Consider the following 25,096-nt stretch of genomic DNA (forward strand, 5'->3'; position numbering starts at 1 on the left):
ACTCATACAGATCCCACGGCCAGCCTGCACCTATTGGTGCAATATGTACTGCGAGGTGTTTATTATTCAAGGACCAGTCTGTGATATACAACCCTAGAGTTTAATAATTTTGTCCTGACACAATCTAAGAAACCTGATATTACATATTATTCACTGGAAACATGCACAGGCACACAAACACACACGCAGCCAGGGCACCCGCACACACATTCATCACAGTCTGGCATTTCTAGCTACCACATACTCAAGGATTCCATTAGTGCTGCCACAGGGAGCGCTATGCATTCTGTTTGGCAGAATTGGACTGCTTCAAAAGAGAAATTTAAATTCAATATTTCGGGGTGGGAGAAATGAAATCAACATATATTTACTGTTAACTTTGACAGTCAGGTGGTGATTTGTACAGACTTGCTGGAGCCATGCTGGGAATACAGACGAGTTATGAACAAAAATGACAATTAGCTAGGTAAGTGAAAATATGAAGCTGTAATTGTGGTGTAATTAGGGAAGCAACAACAGGCAACATAACAATAAACACATTTTGAAGGGGGAAAAATGGGCAAGAGGAAAATAACAGTCTCACATCCAGGGTGCACATGAGAAAAGAATTATTTAATAACTGTGGGAAATGGGAGACAGAATGTTTTCTAAGAAATAGGCCCGTATTTTTGGTTCAGCTTTTCTGGCCAGATAGACAGCTAATAGGTGCATTAAGTGCACTGCTAGGCCTGCGATTTGCACTGAAGTGCTGTGTAATTGGGACTCATCTGGAGGAATTTTTCAATTTGGTGCCCAAATAGAATCCAAACCTCCAAGCATACCATCTCTGTCCATGAACTCCATGACAACCCATGAACATCAGGTGGTGTATCAAAATGACTCAATCATGCTCTTACTCCAGTATGCAGGCACATACTGTTCGCACACATATGAACACGCTCAGGAACGGCCAACCTCTCTTCTAATCATTGACTATTTCAGTGGAGATCCTGAGTGCACCAGAAGAGTAGGACTGTCCAAAGCTGTCTCCATCTTTCACCGCTCAAGGAACCAATTTAGCCACACTTTTGACACACCAGGAATTCTGCCCTGCTGAGAAAAGAGCTCGAGCAACTAACAAGGACAAGGGAAGGACATACAGTATTAGACAGGTGTCATCCTGACTCTTCCTACTGGTGGAATAAAAACCTGTCACCATCGCTGACACAGCTATTATCACTGTTTTTCTTCTCTTGCTCCTCATCAGCATCAGCATCAGCATCAACATCATCATCATCAGCTCTTCTTTCAGAAAGATATGACCGAGGTGCATCTTTCTAATCAAACAAAGGACAATCAGTTATAGACACTTTAGCTGTAGGAATGCAAGAGGAGCTGTCACAACAGCCCACTAATGCTATTTTGTGCATGTCTGTATATGTGTTTTCTTTGGGGAATAGCGGGAGGAGAACGTCAGAATGCTCTGCGCATATCTCAGCGAATTACTGCTGACAGCTATGATAATTAACGAGCTGCAGGCATCGACTGCTACTACTTCAAAGAAACTCTACCCTGTTAAACACCAACAAACTAACAAACATCCAGCTAGCAACTCAGTTGAACTCTCAATGTACTGCCATTACCCTCCTGTACAGGCAAAGCAAAGAGACTACAGCACGCTGACTCCATCTACCTCTCCTGTCGCATTAGAAAATACAAGCAATTACTACATATCCGCCTGCCAAACTGTCTCCCCCTCTCATTCATCCCCCTGTTCTCCTCCCCTCTTCTTGTCTCTCCATTCCTCTGCCCTCCCTTCTCCTTCTCTCTCATCTCCTCTCTTTCCTCTCATCTCTCCCCTCTGCTGTCTTCTCTCATCACTCTCTCTCTCCCTCTCTTTCTTCGCTTCAGGTCTCCGTGGGGACAGAAGCCATGCATGAAAAATGAAATTACTTCAATCCGTTGGCCTTGGCAGTGGTGTATAAATCCTCACCAGTTAGGAAGTGATAGCTCCCCATAATTTCATTTGGGTTTTCCCCGCCCCCCTGATTTCCTACCCGTTTCCAAGTCGCCCTGCTTGGGGGGGGGCAAAGAGATTCAGCTGCATGTCTCCACAGTCATTCCAGCCAATTAGCTCTCCCTCCCACAATGTTCATGTAGACGTTTTTAAAACTGTTGAGGGACGGCGCCAGAATCCTTTTCTCATCTGTTTCTACCAAATATCTTTGCATGGCTGCATGTGCGCGCATATTCACATTCAAGTGTGCACAACTGTGCTTTCTTCTGCTATGAAAGACTTTGTTTATTCCAAAGATTGATTTCAAGAAAGGATTATACTTCAGCATTGTTTCACCTCCAGTTCTCACATTAAGCTTGTTTGGACAGTTGAGAGCTGATAATGACCAAGGGATGACAAACTGCCACTGCCATGATGTCTGGATCGTGATTGATTGTGATGTTTGTAATAAATCACATGCATATATACATGGTTGTGCATTAAGAGATCCAATAATGGTTGTCAAGGAAATGAATCAGCTAGCTGTTGTTGAATGTTATCAGTCTCATCCTTTTATCACAGAATATTGTGACAGGCAGGATGTCATTTCAATAGTAAGCAGCTCTTACTGTCATTTTGCCATTTTAGCTTCAGAAAGGGAGTGAATGTGTTGAAAAAAGCCCAGCATGAGACGAACACGAAGAGCTGCTCATAACTGTATCAGTACTTTTTATTTCCTTTAATGAAGAGAGGGAAACTCTCTCTCTCCCTCTCTGTGTGTCTCTTGTTACACCACTATCTTGCAGCTCACATGGGACACACAATAACACACACGCACATAAAATGTCTCCATTGGGTAATAAACAACAAAGGAATTCATTTTCAAGAGCGCAAATGATAATCAAAAACAGTTTTTCAGTTTTTTCTCTCTTTGACTTTTTCTTTACTCCCTCTGATTTTCCCTCTATTGTCTTGATAATGTGTGTGTGTGTGCGTGCGTATGTGTCTGTAGGGGAGAGAGAGTGGACGAGAAGCGCTCAGCCAAGAGAGATTGATAGTGAGAGTGAGGGAGAGACAGAGGCAGCGAGAGAGAAAGTCATGACTGTATCATTCGGCATCAGAAACCAGACACTGTCTAAATGACCTATTTGTCGACGGATCAAAGCAATTCCCTTCATTACTGACAACTTGTCTGGTTCTTAAGGAGATCTTATCAGTGAGCTTAGCTCCCTTCTGCCAGGCAAAACTGAATCAAATGAGAAATTATCATGCCACTGGGTCTTTGGGGAAAACAGAGGAGAGGAGATGAAGAGAGGGGAATGAATAACACAGAGGCGCCGTTCTACCACCACAGTCACTGGGGTGCAAAGGAATTAATTTCCACTTAAAAATTCATGTAAACTAACACTTTAAAAAGTACCCAACTACTACTACTTAGATATATGACTGCTGTAGAAATTACTGACATATTTCAATGATACGAAGAGATACATTCAAAACATCGATTCAAATTGCAAGTAGATAGTTATGTAACTTCTATCAAATATATTAGATCCATGTAGATCCACCTCAATAAACATGCATGGGATTAGAAAAAAATACTAGAAATACCTCTACATATAGTAGAAAACAAAAGTGAGTACACACCAGGCAATATCACTAAACTGTACCATTTTACAATAATTGTATTATTTTTTAGTTGAAGTGTAGGGCATTTGATCTTATGTAATATTCAAAACAAACAGGTTAGACAACACTGAAAATATGAGGCCCAAACTAAAACCTCAAAGCAAAAATATACAGTGGTCACAAGAGTATAGTCATGTAGAGCATCATGACTCCACATGGTAAAAGAACCTGCCTGAATAAGCATGAAACCAGATTGTGAGACTTCATAAATATGGGAGAAGGTACAATAGTGTATTAGTAGGCTACTGAACACTGTCACAGCAATGGAGATATAGACAGAGGCATACTACCAATAACAGAAGGCGTAGTGGCTGACCTCGAAAAATGACACCATGCAACCTTGCATTGAAAAGCAGATGGGTGAGTGCCTCTGACTTGGAACACGGATTATCTGTGGAAATTGGTGTTTCAGAGACTGATCAGACAGTCTGAACGACATTGCATGACGTCGACCTCCATGGACGACATTCAAGAAGAGAACCATTGCTCACAAAATGTCACAAAACTGCAAGAAGAGGTACGTGAAAAGAGGCCTGATGAATGTTGGCTGCGCATTGTTTGGTCAGAATATATTTGGATCAGATGGGATCAAGCATATTTAGTCTGGATTTGGCCTGAAACACCACAGTGCTGACTGTGAAACATGGAGGTGGGAGTGGGCTGATATGGTGCTACATGAGTGCAAAAGCTGTAGGAGAATTGACATTTGTATACGCAAATATTGAACAAAAAAATTAAGTACTGGCATCTGGCACTAGTTTCTATTAAACTGTTAATTTCACTGTTCTGTTAAACCTGGGAATGTCTGCTCTTTAAAATGTGAATATTAATTTTAATTTCCCACACCTGGGCCCAGGACTGCACCAAACAGGCTGGGGTACAGTTTTGTGTATCTATTAGAGTTCATTTTTCAAGTTATTTTCATGTTGTTTTTCATAGATGTAGTTATGTTATTGTGTTACTGTTATTGTGGTGCACCCCTTGTGTTAGGCTAGCCAGTGTGCATGTTCCCTTGTTCTACTATGTTGACTTCTTTAAGGGCCCAATTTAGTTAGAATTCACTTTTACTTTTCTCTTTTTTGGTGGAAACAACAACCCACTTCCTCTAAATCTAAAAAAAATGTAATCTCAAACATTTCTACCAACTTGAGTTAGCCTGGCTAGTCTTGGCTGACTCTATTTTTGAGGTCTTTCAAGTTCAAACCCAGGCAGTGGTGGGCTTCTCTGCTTTGTGTGATACCAGAGTGTTCCTGAGCATATTACCATTGCATTTGTTTGCCTCAGCATTCAAGCTTTTCCTCCACCCACGCAACTCTCACCATGGCAGATTAGGAGAGAAGGCGCTATATGTAAACAAAGGGGAGGAACATGAAGATGCTTAGAGCTCCAGTATATACAATTCAAAATAGAATTTGCTGTGTTCACAGACACTGTCTGTGCCAGTGTACTTGTTACATTTGCAGGTCTATCCTCCTTGCTAGAGGGTGGAATTGCTGTGAAAGTGATGATGCCGGAAAAAGAAGATGAAAAGAAGAGGTTGGTGAAGAACCAGCTGTGGTATTGTTTTTACCAAACCAAACATGGAGAATTGAGAGATTATTACATTAAGGTGGTGAACCAGTGAGATTAATGCTCTTACACAATGAGTGACCCTTTGTATTTTAAACTTCCTATCCATCCAACAATTATGTTCAAAAGCAGAAACAATTTGCTATGTGTCATTAAAAGCCAACAACTCTGATTTATATATATATATATATCTACACACACGCATATATATATATATATATATATATATATATATATATATGCGTGTGTGTGTGTGTTAGGGATTATTTTTTGAAGTTGATCGAGCCAGTTTAAGTTGATTAGTCGATTAGTTGAGACGTCGTTGTTAATTGTTATTGCTACTTTCTCTGCTTCCATCAGACTCTTTTTCAGAGCTGTGGCTGCATACTGTCTGAAATCATTTAAGTCACCAAAGCTATTTGCTATTTGTTCATGTCCTTTGCTGTCAACATGAGCATTTAGGTACAACAAATCCACAGTGTTTTCCACCAGTGGGGGCTGTCGGCCGAATGGCCAGACATTAAAACATTTTCACCTGACTACTTTCTGAATGTTTCAAGTCACGTCACTTTATATATTGTTATAACACCAGTCTTAAACCAGACGTCTGGATCTTCAGTAAAAAGAGAAACAAGTTGCAAACAGACGCTCTCAATGTCCCGTGTCTGCGTCCCAGAGAACAATGATTTTTTAAATATGAAACGGCTTAATTCAATGAGCCAATGAGACAGTTTTTCAGACTCATCTGAAAATTTAAATATAATGATATGTATATATAATGACATGATAAGTGTACAGGAAAAAGTTGTTTTAGTTTAGTCAATGTTTGTACCTCTTTGAAGTTGGCACCTTGTATGATCAGGATATTAATAAAACCAATTTGATTTGTTTGTGCATTTTTATGCAGGCAATAAAATAAAATTAAATTAGATTTATTCTCCCACCATTTTTGAGAAATTAAGCATTGCATATTTAAGGCCTCAGAAGCCTATTAACATCCAAATAATATCAATGTGGTAACTTATTCATTCACACAATTAACAGTAATAACAGTAACAGAAATTCTAACTTCATTAATTCATTCATTAATTCATTAAATCAGCGGTGTGTTGCTGCTGAATGCACATTGGGGAAACACTGACTGATCTGACTGAACAGTCTAGATAATATAGATTGCTGTGTATTCAAGAAGTTGAAAGTCAGAGGATTTTTTTGGGGGTTCAAGTCAACAATGAGTCATTGTTCTTGATTTTCTACTCATTACATGCCTTTGTTTAAAAAAAAAAGTGCTAAAGGGGAGAGAAGATCCGCTCACACTGTTCACACACTGGTTACATTAAAAAAAAAAAGGTATTTGGAATTATGACCTAATCTTAACTCTCTCCTACACTGAACCGAGTCAGTCAGAGCAGATTCAGAATCACAATAGTCATATTCAGTTATACAAAAACAAAGGCCACATGTGGTGGATGAGTTTCTGACATTCTATCTGCACTGCATACAACTTAAAACCAGGCACAGATTTGTTAACCAAGAACATCCTTAATGCTCATGACTTCTTTTGTTATTCTACTTATTTCATTTTCCTGAAACACATGACATAAGACTGAAGATATATCATATGTGGCCTGGATGTGGCTGAGGGTGGTTTCAATAAGAAAACAAACTGGCCACATGTTGCTGTTCGTGAAAGAGAATTGTGAAAACATTAACCATATTAAAACGTATTGTTAAAAATACTGTTGAGAACAGTTTCTTGAAATCACTTTGCATTCAGTTGAACAAAACCTTCAATTTCAAACACATTAAAAGGAAGGTGTCCTTTCAACTTGAATCGTCTCACAGCTTTGTGCATTATATCTTCCAGACAGCTTGAGACGACTGATGTGATGACGACTGTGTGAGGCTCTGTTGAATGAAAAGTCTTTTTTTTACTGAAGAGGTTTAGAAATTAGAGAAAGGAAAAAAACAAAACAAAACAAATAACACAGCCAAGAAATATACACTATGACCACATGCATCTAGCACTCATAATAATTAAGGTATGAATATTGTAAGAATGAAAAACCGAGAGCAAAACTGTAAACACAGCAAAAACCAAAAACACCCTCTTGAAATGGAGAGAAAGTGAAATCAGCTGCATTGAGTTCCAGAAAACGCTCAAAGGAAAAAGTATTACTATTTGGCTTAAGCATGTCACGCGCAAGCAAAAAAGAAACATATAAGACATGGGCCTGCCATGAGCATGCCAATTAGTGTTTCAGAGAATGACACTCATTCAGCGAGCAGTTGGACAGTATAAACAGTCTGTCACCTGCAGACAGTAAAGTCAGAGCAAACCCCTAAAGAGCTGAAAGCCAGGCCTTTCACAGCTTCAAAGCCCAACAAACAGGGATAGCTACTCCAAAGACAAATGCCGACAGGAACAAACAGAGAGATATGTTCCTTCAGCAGTACAGTAAAGCCTTACAGGCAGACAAGAAATACAGGTATTGGCCAACAGGTCAACAACAAACTGGTTAACACTGAAGAGAAAGAGCCTCTACAAGAGAAAGATTTTTAGGTGGCACTGCATATCACATACACAGTCCATCTGTCAAATGTACTCCGGTGAGTGCACAGAGATAAAAAGACACCTTGTGTGTTTTGCTGTGAGTCAGCAAAGTGTCTGCATTAAGAGCTTTCCCGTGGCCTTTTTAAAACACAGACTTAAAACTCAGGCTTTGATGTTGTGCATTGTATCTCTTCAAAAGGTAGGGCCGGATTGATGTTGAGTATCTCAGCCTGAAGTTAGGGTTTTTAAAAATGCACTTACAAACTAATGCATAAAACACAAACTGTGTAACATCCTGTATTCATTAGCTAGTGAGGATTGCACAGAGTCTGCATGAACAGATCTTCCCGTGGCTCCCTGTTTAAGAATGACGACGTCCAAATTAAGCTGATGGAATCTGAATGTTATTCTGAATGTTTTCCCTTGCGTGTGAGTGCACACCCTATTGTGAAATGTCTAAACAAATACTGAATGGATGGGAATAAAATTGTGTATAGACACCCACAGGATAAACTGTAATATCTTCATCCAGTGGCAGGCTCAGATAAAAATTCAAATTTGTCATTTATGATCAAATACCTGCAAAACTAATGACAGTCCCATCTGCCTCATACTTTTTGTTATGGCAATTAACAAGTGTTAGCATGGTAACACACTAAACTACAGTGGTGAACACGATAAAAATATCTGTTAAACATCAGCATATTGGCATTGTCACTATGTGCATGTTAGCACATAGCCTCAGGGCTGCTAACATGGCTGTAAATGATTTAAATGGAGGGCACTTTTCTAGTCTATCTACCGCTCAAAGGCTTTATAGTGTATGACCCATTCACTCATTCACACATTCATTCATACAGTAATGGCGCAGCACCTGGAGCAGTTATGAGATAACCACTATACCTCCTGAGCCATGCCAAAATCTCCTCTTCTTCCTCCTCTTTTGCTTTGCAAAAAACTAAATTATGCACTCCCTGGTTGGAGCTAAGGATCTCTGCTAAGCCTAAGCTAGTCAGACCTCAGTTGTGTCCTCTGCTGCTCTGCTCAGTCACCTCTATTGTGTTTCAATATAGCCAAATTAATGATTTTGTTGTTTTGCACTGCGACATCAATCAAATCACTGTTATTATTGCAAATATGAACAGAATAAAAATAAATACAGTTTACCGCCAAACCTGTACTGTGTGATAAACTACAATGAAATTTTAATTGAATAATCACAGAAATAGTTTGAGATGACTGAATGTTGTCTTTTCAACTGCACTGCTGGTCACCAATTGTATGGACGTGCTTTTATGCCGTTATCCATCTGCAAAATAGAAGGATGCCATTTTCTGATTTACTGAGGGGACAGAGAGGACAGAGGGGCAGAAAGATGCATTTTCAGATTTATCCAGCTTAGCGAGCTGTGTGAGTGTGTGACAGAATAAAATGTAGCATGCTCCGTGTTTTTTTAATGTCATTTGAATGATGGCTACAGTAGAGGTGATGCAAGTAAGATTATTAAAATACCTTCCTCCACATTAGTGAAAATAACATGGAGTAATGGAAGTTAAGCAGTGAATGACTTTTCCAATTACTGCAGTGAGAAAGGAGTCTGGTCTTTAATAGTGCAGGCTTATGGCAAATTAGAGGTGCTATTCTCCCTAGAGGTAACAATGGAATGACTCGCCCTCCGCACTCCCTTCTTCCAGGCAGGGAGAATGAAAATAAGGCAGCCATTGTAATGGCAGACAAAGAGCGGTCGCACCCCTTAGCTTTGGCTTAGCAGGGTTAGAGTGTGAGGGCTGCCATCTCACTATTACCCATCGCTCCCTCTCTCTCTCTCTCTCTCTCTCTCTCTCTCTGTCACTCTCTTTCATTAGGGGATTGATTAAATTGTGAAATCGGGAGTGTGATGGATGCATGAATGACTTTTCCAGTCGCTCCCCTAGGCTTTGACAAGGACAATATCAAGGACCCCCTGTTATTCCCTCTTCCTCCCTCGTCCCTTCATCCCCAGGAAACCCAATCTGGGTAATTAGAGTAAAGAGTGTTGGAGACTTGTAGGGGGAGAGAGAAGCAGAGAGCGAGAGGGAGACAGGGTGACAGTGGCATGAAATCTGCTGCTATAGCATTTTTCCCAGCCATTTACCCACCCCCTCCCAAACTCCATACATACACACACACTTTTGCACCGTCCACCTTTCATACGCCACTATCTCCCTCTTCTGCCACCCCCCCCACCCTTCTTCTTTTTCTTCTCACTTTCTAAATCCATCAGGCAGCAGTGAAGACGAGAAATGCAGACTAGAGGGAAAATGGAGGGAGGAAAAGAGAGAGGAGAGTGAGAGTAAGGGGGGAATGAAAGTGGCTGTGAATTGACTGCATCAGCAGAACTCTGTAGCAGGCCATGAGCCTTTTGGCTGGAAACCTGGAAACAGGAAGTGTAGAGAAGTTGCCAGGACTTGTTTGCTTGGACATCCATTTGGCAGGATGGATGTACAGTAAAACATGAGAAAGAGGATGAAGTTTTTCCCCCCTGACCAGACATGTGACCTTTGTGGAGTCCTGTGCTGCTGGAATGAATTTGTCTTCCATTGTCTTTTTCAATCTAGTCAAGAGAAACATGCAGTTACATCACTGCACAGACACATTTCCAGTGGACACAGCTGAAGGGCTGTTTGAAGGGGAAAGCATACAGCACATTCCTCCAAGCCGACAGGGACAAACACTTCGGAAGTATCATGAGGTAAACAGATGTCTAAGGACCCAGATGTGAGTGCGAAGGCGAAGGAGGAAAGGTGTTGTTGGTTGAGGCAGGAGCGGTATGCACGTTTGATGTTGACTGGAAGCCTGACAAAATGGGCTGCTCCCTGCCAAGCCTACCCCTGCCAAGCACAGGCAGAAACTGAAGAGGGGCCGGACCTTGCCATGCTGCTGCTGGGTGTTTTGAAAAGTTGCATGCTCACTCATGTACATGCGCACAAACACAAAGACACACTTTGCTCAAACATGTACGCGCACGCAAACACACACATATGTGGTCCCGCCGCAGCCTCTAAGTGTGTGTCAGAATGTTTCCCAGGATGTTCTGGCTCCCACTAACCAAGTGAGGGATTCAGCTTGGCAAACTCCACCTCAGCAAGAGTCCAGCTGTCATCTTGACAAATGAACCTTGGAAGAGTGAGGAGGTGTGTGTGTGTATGTTTGTGCAGCTGTGCATGTGTGTCTGTGGATTCACGCCTGTGTATCTTTGCTGGAGCATAAGCACATGTGTCATAAGGATGACATACAGATGGCTGGTGCGCATGTGGATTTTGCTTTTTCAGAGGCAGCTGACCTGTCACTTCATGATTGATACAGATCAGGAAATGGACCAGAACCAGCAGTGGTCAGTTTCTGTGAACCTCTTTCAAGTCCCAGCAGTCATCAGGAAAACATTGCTGAAAATATGGAAATGCCCCAGACGCCCTAGCCACTTGGCTTGACGGTGAGCCCTTTTTAAAATGACACTCACTACATGGCAACCAGTACAAATCACCTTATATAAAGAAGCATTTTGCAAAGCCTCAGATGAACCATAACATCACCCGCTGTATGCTGCGATGCCAGGTGCTGTGCAAAGAGCTATGCATCACTCTGGTTTTATGAACAATGTGGGATGTTAAAGCTTTTATAGAGCGTTAGGAGGAAATGTTCTTTTCTCCTGAAAATGAAGAGCAAATAAAAATGTGTAAAGCAGCATCAGGGAGTATTGGCCAGAAATACTCATAAGTGAGAAACAGGGAGAAACCTGCAAAGTTAAAGGACAAGTTATAAAATACAGCCAACTTTTTATCTGCCGCTAAACTGTTTATCTTAGGAGCTGTTTCATCTTGAGATGCTGTAAAGCATTTCATTGCACAGTGAGGAATTTTATTATACACATACACGGTGGTGATGTGTGCTTGCTTTTACCAGTTCTTCATGTGCGCCTGTGTGTGCCCTTGCATGTCTGTGGGTATGTGTGCGGTTAGTGGGGTTTACCGTCATACAAAAACACGATCACCCCATGACAGTATGCATTATACTTGCATGAAAAGATTCTGACTGAGGCCTTTCATTGTAAATGACAACGCAAATAGGATCAGATTATTCTGGTGCAGGCCTCAATTTTGATTTCCCTCACATTTTACCTCCAGGAAAGAAAGAACCAAAGAGGGGGAAAATGGAAAAATACAAGCACATTAAGTGAGATTAGAATTTTACATCACATGACTTGCATCTGAAAGCGCTTCAATTCAATTCAATCTCATGCCCTAGGACTTTTCCCCTCGCAATTACTCTTTTCTTCCATTTCCTCTAAATGCTGTTGCTTCGTGTTGAATCAGATTGTATTTTGTCAGTCCTGTCTCTCAGGCAAACATGCAAACACTGCTGAGCAGAGGTGGGAGGAAAGGATTACCTGATGGGATGAACGCATCTTGTCTGTCTGTTTGTCTGTCTGCTTGATCTCCTCTACTGTCATTTTGTCTTTCAGTCTATCTGACTGCCAACCTGTCTGTCAACCTGTCCTTTCTATTTGACCGACCTCGTCTCATATCACCAACAATCACTGCCACCCACAACGCCCTCCCCCCACCCCACTTCATCATCATACTCCCTATCTCCCAGAGTCTCCTTCCGAATATCTTTCTTCCAATTTCACTGCGCATTATTTTTTCATGTCTTCAGAGGAATAAATTCTTGGCTCTCCTTCATCCTCCTGATCCACAGGGTCGCTGAGGCTAACCTCCAGGGGACCAGACAGAGGCTGTTTGTTAAGCTGTTATTTATCTCCTTCATAAAGTCCTCCTCATCTCCTATTAAAGAGCCCAGAACTGTTGCCCTTGACTCACACATAACTCTTGTGTCTTTTGGTGAGATGATTTACTGTTTAATTTAACACCAACTGAACCCAGGAGGGAGCCCGCCTGGTGCTGCCTGATGTCATATCAGAGAAGTATGCGTTGGGGCAGGGGGGGATTTGTGAACATGTGTGTGTGTGTTTGCGCTGTCTGTACGTGTATAAGTGAGTGGGTGGCTGATGCAGGATTTTTTGTTGTTTGTTTTGTTACTGTAAAGCCTTAGTAGTAGCAGCTCTGGGCCTGGCTGGTTGTGCACAGCAAGGCCGAGGCTGGGAAATGTTCCTCTTGAAAAATAAACCATAGCTGAGCATGTCTGATGAACATGTTTACCAGGACTTCACACTGCTAATTTCAAAATAATGAGATATTAAACAGTGAAAATTACATTTCAGTCTCACTTCCCTGAACATAAGAGGAAACAAAGGCCAAATGCTGTTGACAAATACATGACTGTAGTAACAATTTGTTTTTCTCATCAATACCAGGAGATTAGGAGACTCCATTTCCTGGGGCTGATAAATGTAATTATATTGATCTAATTTCATTAGAGGAAAGGAAATGCAGTTCATAAAGTATTTGTTATACCGTATGCCAAGACAAGGGAGTGGCTCTTAGGAAACTAGTGGATCATTGAGGGGAAACAAGTCAGGACTAAGCATAGAGAAAAAGACCTGTCAAAAGAATATCTAAAGCTATTCCCTTCCTTTTTTTTCACAAATGCCCTCCACCGACTCCTTGCATGAGATATTAATGCAGCCTTAGATGCTCACCTCCTTTCTTAAATACCTGAGTTTCACACTATTCAAAAGACGGTCAAATTGCTTTTATGGTCAAATGTTTCATTAATGATGTGACCTGTCAAAGAGGACAGGAGTGAGTATGCTTCTCACAAAGACTCCATTAGCAAGAGTAACAATGTAAAGCACTCTCAGCTTCCTCTGGTGTTTTACCCGTGCCATCATAACTCAGGCTTGCCTATCCAGGTTTATCCCAGCTGTCACAAGAGCAGAGTTATTATGTCTGAATACTTCTATTTTACACTTGCATGTGCCAAGGTTGATGTATCTGTGCATGAAGAGCAGAGGTAATATCTGAGGTGATCATTTTTTAAATACATGTGTTATTTAACTGTACTACTATACTACTATAACTGTACTATATCTGCACCAAAATTCACAGCAATAAAGCCAATAATTGTAGATATATTCAATAATATCCCAAATATGTTAATCTGCTGGTGGCCAGGGGATCAGCAAAAACATTATGATTCATCCTCTGCATGAATGACTACACATAATTTCATGGCAATCCATTCAGTAGCTGTTGAGATGTTTCACTAAAAATCAAAAAATGTCAATCTGCTGTAAGAAAAGTCAGAAGAATACCAACGTTTGTGGCAGTGCATCCAGTAGTTGCTGAGATATTTCCGACTGGGCCAAAGTAGTGGAAAGACCAACAGGCTGACCGGCACTGCCACAACACAGACATCAAGAGAGGATCAGTAAATATCAAACTGTATATTTGGCCGACTGATTTGCAGCGTCTCCAGGAATAAAATTCAAAGCTCAGGTTTGGAAAGAAAATACCTCCTGTGAATTCTTCAGGGGGTGAAACCAAGCAAAAAGCCAAGAGTTTAAACTAGCCAAGATGTGTTTCTGAGTAAAAACAAAGAGGAAATGAAGTGCTGACATGACTGTTTCTGCTCTTCCCCCACAGTGGATCAAGGTCTCTTGCTCCTTTTTCCCCCCTCTCTTCATACTTTACAGGAGGTCCACCCATTTCTGAAAGAAGTTTATTGTTTCTTTTCTTTACTTCCCTGGCTTGATAGCGTTTATGTAGTGTGTGTGTGTGTGTGTGTGTGTGTGTGAAGTGGGTGTATGTGTGTTTAAGATGTACGCCTGCCAAGAAAGGACTTTAGCAGTGCACAAGAACATCGAAAGAATACAAGACAAAACACAGTCCCGAAAGGAAAACGCTTGAATACATATACAGCAGTGCACAGTTCATGTGTTTGATAGACTTAGCGTAGCCACACATTAGAGTGTTTTCACAGCCTGAATTTATTTAGCCCACAGAGTTCTGTGCAGTTCAACATTCATAAAACGTTCCATATGGGCAGCAATGTGGTTTCCGAGTGACTGAGCTCTGGATCGGACTGTGATCCTTAAATACTCCCATCCCTGTGTTTTCACCACCTTTCTCTGGTGGACTAGGTAAAAAAAAAACAAAAAAAACCGACACATACACACAAGATGGAGTCCTGTTTTTCTAGCTTAGCTTTTTCTTCTCTTTGTTCAGGGATAAAGCAGAAATGCGACCAAACAAAACCCCAAACAATGAGCATATACAAAGGCAACAACACGGCACATGCGCTTTACTGATCCTTTGTTTCCCGCCTGTGTAGGACAAGTAATTTCTCTCTGTGCCTGTGTATGCATGTGTACGTTTGTTTGCAATTGAGTGTATGTGTGTGTGTGAGTGTGTTTGTCTCAGCAGGAGGGAGTGGAAAAAGGATGAAGGGGGCAGAGTGGAGCAGTGCAGTGCTGGTGTTGGCCGGGTGGTGGGGTGGCAGATGCCAGAAGGCTTCATTAGACTCGAGGGAAGAGGCCGTGAACAGCAGTTCTCTGGGAAGTCTATCAGACCTAAACACAAACAGAGACGTGTCTCTAATCCTGGTCTAGCCCTACATTCCCTCTCTTGCTCCTTTGCTCTCCCTCTGTTGCTTTCTCTTGTTCTCAATCATACCCACCCATCTCCCCCCCACACACCCACCCCAAAATTCTCCAATTCAATCAAGCCCAGCTCCAGCTCTCTTGTACAGTATGTTGCTTTTTGTTCTTCCCTTTCTTTCAGATTTTGTTTTCTTTTTTTTTGTCTGTCTTTCTGGTGTTTTTGTTGTTGCCGTGTCTGTCAGTGAAGCGCAGCAGTCATTAATCACTGGTAAACGTACGCAGAGGAGAAAGCAGACACCTCAGGGGGGGGAGTTCTCTCATTCTGCTCGAAAAACGCTTTTCTCAACGTGCTCCATGGAGAAAGATGTAGAAAACTGGAGCACAGGTGCTGCAGCGAGTACAATAAACATAACCAGATGCACTGCAACACACACCATGACAGAAACTTTCGGTACTTTGTGCACTGTTTAACATGCTGCCTCTAAAGCTACTACCAGGAAATAAATACCTACAACACATTATTGATACAAATCACTTGTCGATAAAAGAGCAGGATATCAAATAAAACTTTCCCCTCATATCAGTCAATAAAGGGCTTTAGACAAGTACCCATTTATTTGGCTTATTGCTCTCACTGCTGCTGTTTCTCTCTATGGTATTCCTGTCAATATAATGTCCTGTGATTATTGAGGGATGCAGCTACACTTTATCGGAATATCTGGCTTCTCTGTCTCAAGGACAGCCAGCAGACAGAAAGAAATTCTTCCAAAGAAATATTATCCAATAAAACAACAGTTTAGCTGAAACGGTTGTTTGTCATTTTCACATCCCTTATTCTGGCTCTCAAAATAAATGTCTTTTCACTCAAAATAATATCTCTGTTCGACAAACATTAAAATATTACCCAGGGCAGAGGAGGCGTGGAATGAATGAGTGGGGTTTTCAGAAGTGAGAGGCTGAAATTAAGAGCGGTGACTGAGGACAAGCACAAGAATTATACAATGAGTGAACAATTAGAAGAGAGTTGAAGGTGAGAAAAGAATGTAAAGAGGTCGATGTTGTGAGAAGTTGATATTAAACTGACTGTAGATGTGTAGATACACAATGGCTATTCCTTTGTGAAGAATGAGCTATTGTAATGGTACTAACTTTAGAATGTCATCTTTGCCATAGTCTTATATGAATAACTGACAGTTTGGGAAATATACTTATTCACTTTTTTTGTTGAGAGTTAAATAAAGATGGATACTATTTACATATCTGGCTATTTAATAGAAATCCAAAGGTAGCAAAGCCCTCTTACTGAAACTCTGAAGCTCAAATCTTATCATGTTATCAAACAAACAAGATATCATGTGCTAATTAGTGAGCTGTGGAGGAGCTTTTAGCTGTATTATGTTACTTCTGGACAGAGCCAAGCCAGCTGCTCTCAGTCTTTATGCTTAGCCAAGCTAGTGGACTTAGACTGCAGCTTCACGTAAGAAAGCAAATAAGCATATTTCTGAAGTCAGATACAGAGTGTGAGAAAGCAACGATACCGTGACCTCACCCACACCAGCAACTCTGACAGGCCCAAAACACATCTATCCCTCTCTCACCCTGTTATTTTCTCACAGACAAGAGTCAGGGAACAGTGCAATGAAAAGGACATTTAACTGGACAAACATTTATTCATGCCCTGTCTTGCTTCTTGGCTAAATTGTTGTTTCATCAGGGTTTTGTTCATTTTTCTGCTGACGTTTGTTCTAATAGGGGGTTAAGGGAGTTGGGTGGGGGGGTGGAGTGGTTACGTTGAGTCTTTATTTACCCGAGCAAAAGAAATCGATGCGTCTCAGCCGTAGGAGAAGTGTGTGGATCAATGGAAGGTTTCAAAAAGCCTCTGTGAAAAATCAATGTCCCTTACATGCTATTGATGGCTGTTTGGCTGCAGAAGAAAGAGAACGACAAAGAACACCTGTTTATTGTGAAAAATTACTCCCCCCACTTTTGTTTTACTCTTTCTGCATCTCTTCTTCCCTTTGTTTTCTCTGTAACAATGTTGAGCTACTGTTTCCTCTCCACTGCTTTCTTTGCTAAACTTGCATATTCATATGTTAAAAGTTAAGCACTAATCATACCTATTTCTTGTAGAGAGGTGCAATAGTGCTTAAACCATTGTTGCTAACACCAGGCTACATTCAGTAAAACTCCAAGCTACAAGCCCGAGAGTTGCACCATGCACACTACACTTTGATGTGCAGTGGAAAAGTCTAAAGTGCTGGAGCAATTATTTCAGCGCTGCTATTAATAAAAAGCAGTCAATAGCAGCTCTGACGCTGTCTTGGCATTAGAGAGCGATGGGAGTACGGTTCTGCCAAGACTTTACCGGAGCAGTCAACATTTCCCTTGAGCCATGTCAGGCTGCGAGCTCAGAGGCCAGTCAGTGAGGCCTCTGTCCTGACACCTGCCCGATCCTATGCTGGCCTGATCAAAGTGACAGTGCTGCAGACCTGTGGAGATGCAGGTGAGGGCTGCTGTCACCCCCGCCTGTCCAACTGATGGCAACTTGGTCAGGGCAGGGAGAAAAGCTGCGGGATGGCGGGGAAGGCCGCTGCCTGCATGTCACTCATTGCTGCGCTGGATGACAGAACAGCCCATTAGGAAAGGGACTGACTTCACAGGCCATTAGGGGAGGCATCACACAGCCACGGCACACAGAGCACTGAGCATTGGCACAGTTGGAGAAAGACAGTTGAAGAGATGAGTGACAGAAACACTGCAAGCTCTGTTTTGAAACATGTTTCCTATAAAGATTAAAATTATGATTAACATATTAAATGTCAGAGATAAAAAAAACTTTTTTTTATCCTCATTTTAATGTTAAGGAAAAAATATGTATCTTGGCATGGGTTGTTTTGTTGTTTTGAGTGGGTTTTTTTTACTGAAGGAACTGAAACAGATGCACATGAGCCTCAATTCTCAAAACAAGACCAAAGAGGTTATAAAAGTGGACTAAACACATAAACAATAAGTATGGCAAAATCACCCACATGCCATCCAACCCCCAGAGCTGTCTCCTTGTTAAAATCTCTAGTTCTCAGTATGGCCCTGCCTGCCCTCCAGTCATCATTAAAGAGAAAGACGGGAACCTGAGAGCCCAACAGAGGCATCAACACGCACCACTTCTCTGCTCTGAATGCTCGACTCTCAGCAATCCACCAGCCCCTGACGGACCTATTTACTGCACAAAGTGGATTGTGTTTGGCTGCACACTATACTTCCAAATGTTCCTTTGATACCCTCTCTTTTTCTCCCTGCCCCATCCACTCTGGCTCTCTTCTCTGGTTCTGACCAGCTCATGGAAACAGCAGAACTGTCTGGCCAGTTTATGGTTGGGTGTAAGCACTTCTAAAGGGCTCAGCGGGCTTAGAAGAGATACTGTGCCAGGCTGATGGGACACACTCCAGCTGTAGAGGCACTCCAATTCCAAAACAAAGACTTACAAACTCTCTTCTTTTTGACTTGATGTATTTGTTTCACCAAAAAAAAGAAAAAAAAGAATGAGAATAAAAAAAGTTTCCTTCGAGCAGCTCCCCAGGCTTTTCCCTGGGGATTGGATGAAACCCGGTTGAAAACAAAGAACAGAAACAAAAGGGAAAAAAATGCTTCTTTTGCACAATTTAAGACCCAAAAGAGATAAACTGTGAGAGTTTTGTAAACAGTGAGGAAAAGCTGATGGCTAGATATTCCAGATAAAGAGAGAAGGAAAGTGGGAGCACAGAAAGAAGCAGCGGTCTACTGGAATGATGTTTTTTGTCGAATTACAACGTGCACCACAAGCTTTGAGTCTAGAGCTTTGCTATGAGAGAGACAAACTGCAGATTCTGTTATGACAGAATCTCTGAATTTTAAGCACCGTGCAGCTCAAGCCTTTGCACAAAAACACATTTACACAAACGCTTATTTATTCATGTTTTTTTTCCCCTCCGTCAGCCTCGACCTCTAACCTTCCCCACGTTCTGTTTATATTTTGTACCTATCAAAGCCAGTGGTTTTGCAGAAATGAAATTTGCCCGTGATGAGAGTCAGTTGTTGTTGCCACATTCCAATCTTGTATGCTAAATGAGAACAGGTTTATTGAATAATGATTAGGCAGAGGCAGCTGAGGTTTTACTACTTTTAAATACCTGGTTCTGTAGACATGGATGCACACAGAGACACACATGCAGGATGAGGCTGTAGTAAGGTCATTTGTCATGTTGTTACCTTTGATCTATTTAAATTTTCAACCATCATGTCCTTACTGGGGCACAGGGAATGAAGCACTGTCCTGCTCTTTTGAGCCTGAGAATAGCAGCTTTTTTTATATCTCACAGGGGGCCCAGAGTTATGGCTTCAGTAAAGATTCTGTGACAAATTGTATTGTTATAAAGCAGCTATAAAAATAGTATTGAACTTCAGGCAACCTTTCTGAAATGGCCTGATAAAGGAAAGAAAGGATGCATAAAAGAGCAGAAATAATCATTTGTTTCATTGTGAACCCAGTGGACCTCACACTGTAGGAGAGTTGAGCTGCTAAGCTGCTCTGAAGCCTGGTCTATGTCTGAAGGGAAAACATCTCAGGGCCAATCAGGACTGTTTAAATGCCTTGAGAATTTGTGGCTGTAATTACATCAGGGGGAACACAACATAATCATCTGCAAGGATGTGGAGAACAAACCAGTTATGCTAATGTATTTCTTTTCTTTATCATCGTCCATCACACACCCCCCAATCAGTGTTAGCCGTGAAGTGCCCTCAAGAAATCCCAGCTGTAAATTCAGAACAAATCAGTGATGCGGCCCATCAAATCTGTCACTTACGCTGACGAGCATCTGAGGGAACGGTCCTCGAGAATTTTCTGCCACGTTGATTGGTGGGATCACCCAGTCCCTCTTCTGCCTCCGTAGACCCTTGGAGCTGTTCAGGCCAGACCCTGAGAACATGATGACAGGAGGCGGTGCTTGGAAAACGTCCTTCCTCTCTTTTCCCTCAGCGACTTTCCCATCTTCCATCATGACCTTTTGAGACAACACAAGACTTTATTTAGGAGGCTGGATGTGTTGCTTATGATAAAAGTTACTGATGTGAAACCAAAGTTGTTTCAGATTCAGAGTAAAAATTCACAGGACAGCAAGAATAACATATAATAATGATATAATAATAATCAGGTTAAAATTATATATCTAAAATCTTTGCTCATTGTGTGTCCATGGAAAGTTTTAGCAGACAGCCCACTGTATTAGTGAACAAGTATTAAGGTTCACTCCGATACTGAGCAGTAAGCGCTGTGTAGGCTACCTACCGATGTCAAGTGGTCTGTATTTTTAATGGCAGCAGGCAGCAGAGTAGAAATCCACCACTATGGCCGCTGGTTACATCTGATCCCTACTGACAACCTGTACCATAAACTTTCTCTAACCTCTTACTGCAGCCAAATACCATGGTCCATAGCTTGAAACAGTGTGGTTTCTACGGTTGCAATGGCTGATGGAAAAACCTCAATTATCGTCAGCTCAGATGGCAGTGGCAAATACAAATACTGGTGGCACCATCCCCTTGCAGTCTGAAAGTAGCTATTACTCTGAATATAAGTACTGTAGATGTGTTCTAACAATAACTGTAGTGAGGAGTGTGTGTCAGGCAGCTGCTCTGGCTCCATCATAAAAAGCAGCCTGTGTCACTTGTGCTAGTGCATGTGTAATACACATGCATGTGTGAATTATTTGTTACTATAACCTACGGTATTTCTGTCATATCTATAGCTGAAGAGAATGCATGATGTTGCTATGGAAACAAAGTGCACAATACACCTCCTGTATTTTGAATTTGAAACACCTAATGGACCCATTTGCACACAAATTCGCTCTTTTTATTTATTCACTCACTCGATCACCCACTTGCTGACTGAATGACTCATTCGTTCACTTGCAGTTAGCCCCTCGGCACCTAATTGGCGATTAGGTAGCTTGGCAACCAGAACAAAGACGATTCATGTCCTTGCTCTAACACTGCTTAAAGTTGCAAACTCTACAAATTCCATCCATTGATTATCAGAGCAAAATGTGGCAGGAATATAAAGTATGAACATATTTTAAATACAGTTTTAGAAATAACATGTTGAGCCTTTGTGTGAAAAATGTACTGGAATCATTAAATAGCTGAATTCTTTGACGGACCAAATGCAGATTTAATGGGTCAAATGGCATGTTGAGCTAGCTGATGCATTCAGTGTGCTTTGAACTGTGGGCATCAGCCGATAACCAGCTGATGTTTTTCAGTAACTCATCATATTGTGATGATATTCCATCTTATACAATATGTTGAGATTTGGATGAATTTTCTCTCTTACTCTCTCATAAAGTGTTAAATTAGTGTATGTAGTTAATAGACTATTTAGTATGTACAGACTTTAGTATGACACAGGAAAATAGGATGTCTTCACAAGCTATATAAATGTATGATAATTGGCCAAGAGCAAGACAAAAGGCATGTAATTGATACCTTAATAATTTTACCATACTAGCTGGAACTACATGTTAATTAGGAAATCAATTAAAGTGAGTAAATACAAAACTAAATACAAATTACAAGCTTCCATGCTCTCATTAAGAAACTCCTCTGTTAAATTAATCTACAAAATTCTTTCCTATTCACTTTGTCTGTTTGCTTATATGTGGTTGATAAGTATTTAACTGTGATGTTTCCAAAACCATTTAAAATAAGCTTAAACTACAAAAGCACTAGAGTCCTCAGTTCTGTTATTTGCATCCAAACTGTAACTCAAACTGGGTTGATAAAAGTTCCAAGCAAACCAACATGGAAATGGAAAAAATGATTCATAGCAGTAGTAGAAAGCTACATCAGTTCTTAAAAGCAGAAAATCTGCTGCAGCGTGCCAAATAAGCAACAAACACAATGAGAAAAAAGATGTTCTTATTTAGTGCATTTGTGGCATCATGCATCAGACCTGAGTAGGACAGAGCTGTTAAAAAGTCAAAGTGGAAAGTCTGTGAATTCTATGTATGTATGTATATATCTGTGCATCTATATATACGAAAGAGACCATAAACTTCAGACTTTGTCATTTACACCAGATATAAAAATTCCTATTAACAGAGAGCATGTCTGAGGTTGTATTTACAGCCTCTTTCAGAGGACAGTGACAGCTGAATCACAGACACACACTTCAATCATACACTGTTCTCCCATCATACACTCCCCTCACACACTCCCTGCAGGGAGAGAGAAATGACCACCACAAACCTGTCTTTTTGAAGGATGCTCAAATAAGGATTTTGAAAGGAGCCCATTTTCAATCTCCTCATGAACATTAACTCACCCCTGAGTCCAAAACAGCTACATCAAATGCTGGAACTATCAAGCATATCACCTCCCTTACATACTACAAAACACACTAGGGCGAACTGTGGAGAATCTGCTTCATTGCAGATAGTTCCAGGGTGGGAAGAAACAATCAAAAATCACTGAAACTATAGTAAGACAGCTATTATAGTGTACCCCAGGGCTGGTTATGGCAACTGAGTGCAGACAATCAGATATGTTGCTTCTTACTTTCAAGTGCATTACACATATTTACACTTTTATGTCAAGGTTACATAGAATCCACCATCTCAAGGCTTACTTCTTAACTACCACATTTAGTGTCCCAGGGGCTATTGTAGATGTGCTGTATATTGTGATCTAAAGGTTATATTAAATTGGCATTCTGCAGAGTTGTTCTTCACTAACTTTAGCAGCATATCTCAGGGTTACAAGCCAGTAAAAACATGTCAAGAATTCAGTCACGAACATCATTGCAGAAGCTATGCATCAGTTGCACTCTCTGTGTCAATCACAGTCCCCTGAGCTATCCCTTGCTCCTGTGCTCCCCCACCTTGCCCTTCTCTTCCAGTGTTATTGTTTTTCTACCATCTCTCCTCCCAGTCAGTGGGTCCTGACAGCTTGTCTCAATAACAGTGATTCCTCAAGCACTGAGCTGTGTTAGGCTGATGGTGCACCAGCAGGTAAAACAGCAGCACAGAAGTTCACCTACCAAACACTCCTATCATCGGGCCCCAGCACATTCCCAGTTCACATCTTTGTCATGTCTGCCTCAGTGGCAGGATGGAGAACATATTTTCATACATTTTTTCAATCTTTATTTATACAGGGCCGTCCAATGATAGCAGTTCACGCTCTCATTTAGACAAATATTTAATGTATAAAACTACAAACAAAATATGAGGATAAAATAGGGAGAGGGTTAAAGGGGTCGTCAAACCAGCAATGAAATCTGAACACAGAAATACTGAATTAAGGCTTTGTCAGCCTTGAACATTTACACATCATTCAGATGTAACTACTGCAGGAACAGGAGTGGTCAATGTGGACTCAATTCAAATTTCAGAATCTGCCAAAAGAAATCAGGGGAAACAGTTAATTCCACTGGAGTGGAGCGAAGGATTTGACGCCCTTTTTAATACAGCGCTGTTTTGTGTTTGAGAGCTGCCAGAATGAGACACGAATGAGATGTAGTATAGCAGTGAGTTTTTCCATTTTGTGGAAGAGATGCAAGGCAGCCTATTTTCCTAGAGGGTTTTATAAATACAGCATACAGTACATTTACTAATATATGATATTCTGTATATTCACAACTATGGCAGTAAATTTAATGTTTTGTTTCATACAATATTAATCCTTGAATCAAGAACCGTAGAAAATATCTGTACCAGCACCTAGTGTAGTTGGCTATCTGCAGGTAAACAGTGGTGCAGAGTACATTTACTTAAGACTTATGTACAAGTTTGAGGTACTTACATGTACTTGAGTATTTCACTATATTCTGCTTGCAGATGGTAATATTGTTTCTCACTTTTACTCCTCTATGTTTGTTTATTGAGAACTACAGTTACTAGTTCAAATCTAATGTTTTTAGCATTTGATCAGGTTATCAAATATGACATACTGCTACATACTAAACTGCCCAACAAAATGAAGCAGTTAAAATAAGCTCCACCTACACCAGCTACAAAAACAGTGCTTATACAGTGATATTATTATCATTAGTGATGATATGATAATATAACTCTCTGAAAGGGGCCATCTTGAGGGGTACAATTATGTTTAAGGTATTTTTTGCTGCTAATGCTTTTGTGCTTAAATCTTAAAAGCAGGTCTTTTGCTTGCAATAGAGAACTTTTAAACTGTGGTGTTGCCACTTTTACTTAAATAAAAGATCTTAATGCTTCTTCCATCACTGCAGGTAAATGCAGTGATCGCAAATGGACAGCACTTATCCAGTGATTTTCTTGTCTTAACAACCACTCAAGGCACTTTACACTATGAGTCACATTCACCCATATTCATACAGTGCTTCTGTACACATACAGTCATACGCTGATGGTACCTCTGGGTCAATTTGGGGTTCAGTATCCTGCCAAAAGATACTTCGACATGTGTACTGAAATAGCTGGGGATCAAACCACCGACCTTCTGATTAGTGGACGACCTGCTTTACTGCTTGAGACACAGGCAGTGCCACATTAAACATCTGTGCCGCCTAGTTAATAATTTTTTGCTTGTTGGCCAAGGGGGTGTGGAGCCTATGTTTTGATTATGTGGCTGGCTGTGGGTCTTACATCAAAGGGTGGACCCAAAATTGATTTATAGTTATATGTGACTACGAGTAAGGGGTTGGCCCCAGTATGAAAAGCACATTTCTCCAGTATTTAATCAAATGTTGAATAAG

General features: G+C 41.0%; 1 protein-coding gene across 2 annotated transcripts in view; it reads right to left on the reverse strand.

The window, feature by feature from the left end:
* Positions 1–25,096, reverse strand: part of LOC108900190 (cadherin-4) — a 247,446-nt gene that overhangs the window by 40,024 nt on the left and 182,326 nt on the right. The window contains exon 5 of one of the 2 annotated variants that reach the window (XM_051071314.1): positions 20,169–20,366. The exons of the other annotated variant lie outside the window; for it this stretch is intronic. Within the exon in view, the coding sequence (XP_050927271.1) occupies positions 20,169–20,366 (198 nt within the window). The remainder of the gene's footprint in view (positions 1–20,168; positions 20,367–25,096) is intronic. 2 annotated transcript variants of the gene reach the window in all.

This window comes from Lates calcarifer, linkage group LG6 (assembly GCF_001640805.2).
Source record: "Lates calcarifer isolate ASB-BC8 linkage group LG6, TLL_Latcal_v3, whole genome shotgun sequence".
Classification (NCBI taxonomy): Eukaryota; Metazoa; Chordata; class Actinopteri; family Centropomidae; genus Lates; species Lates calcarifer.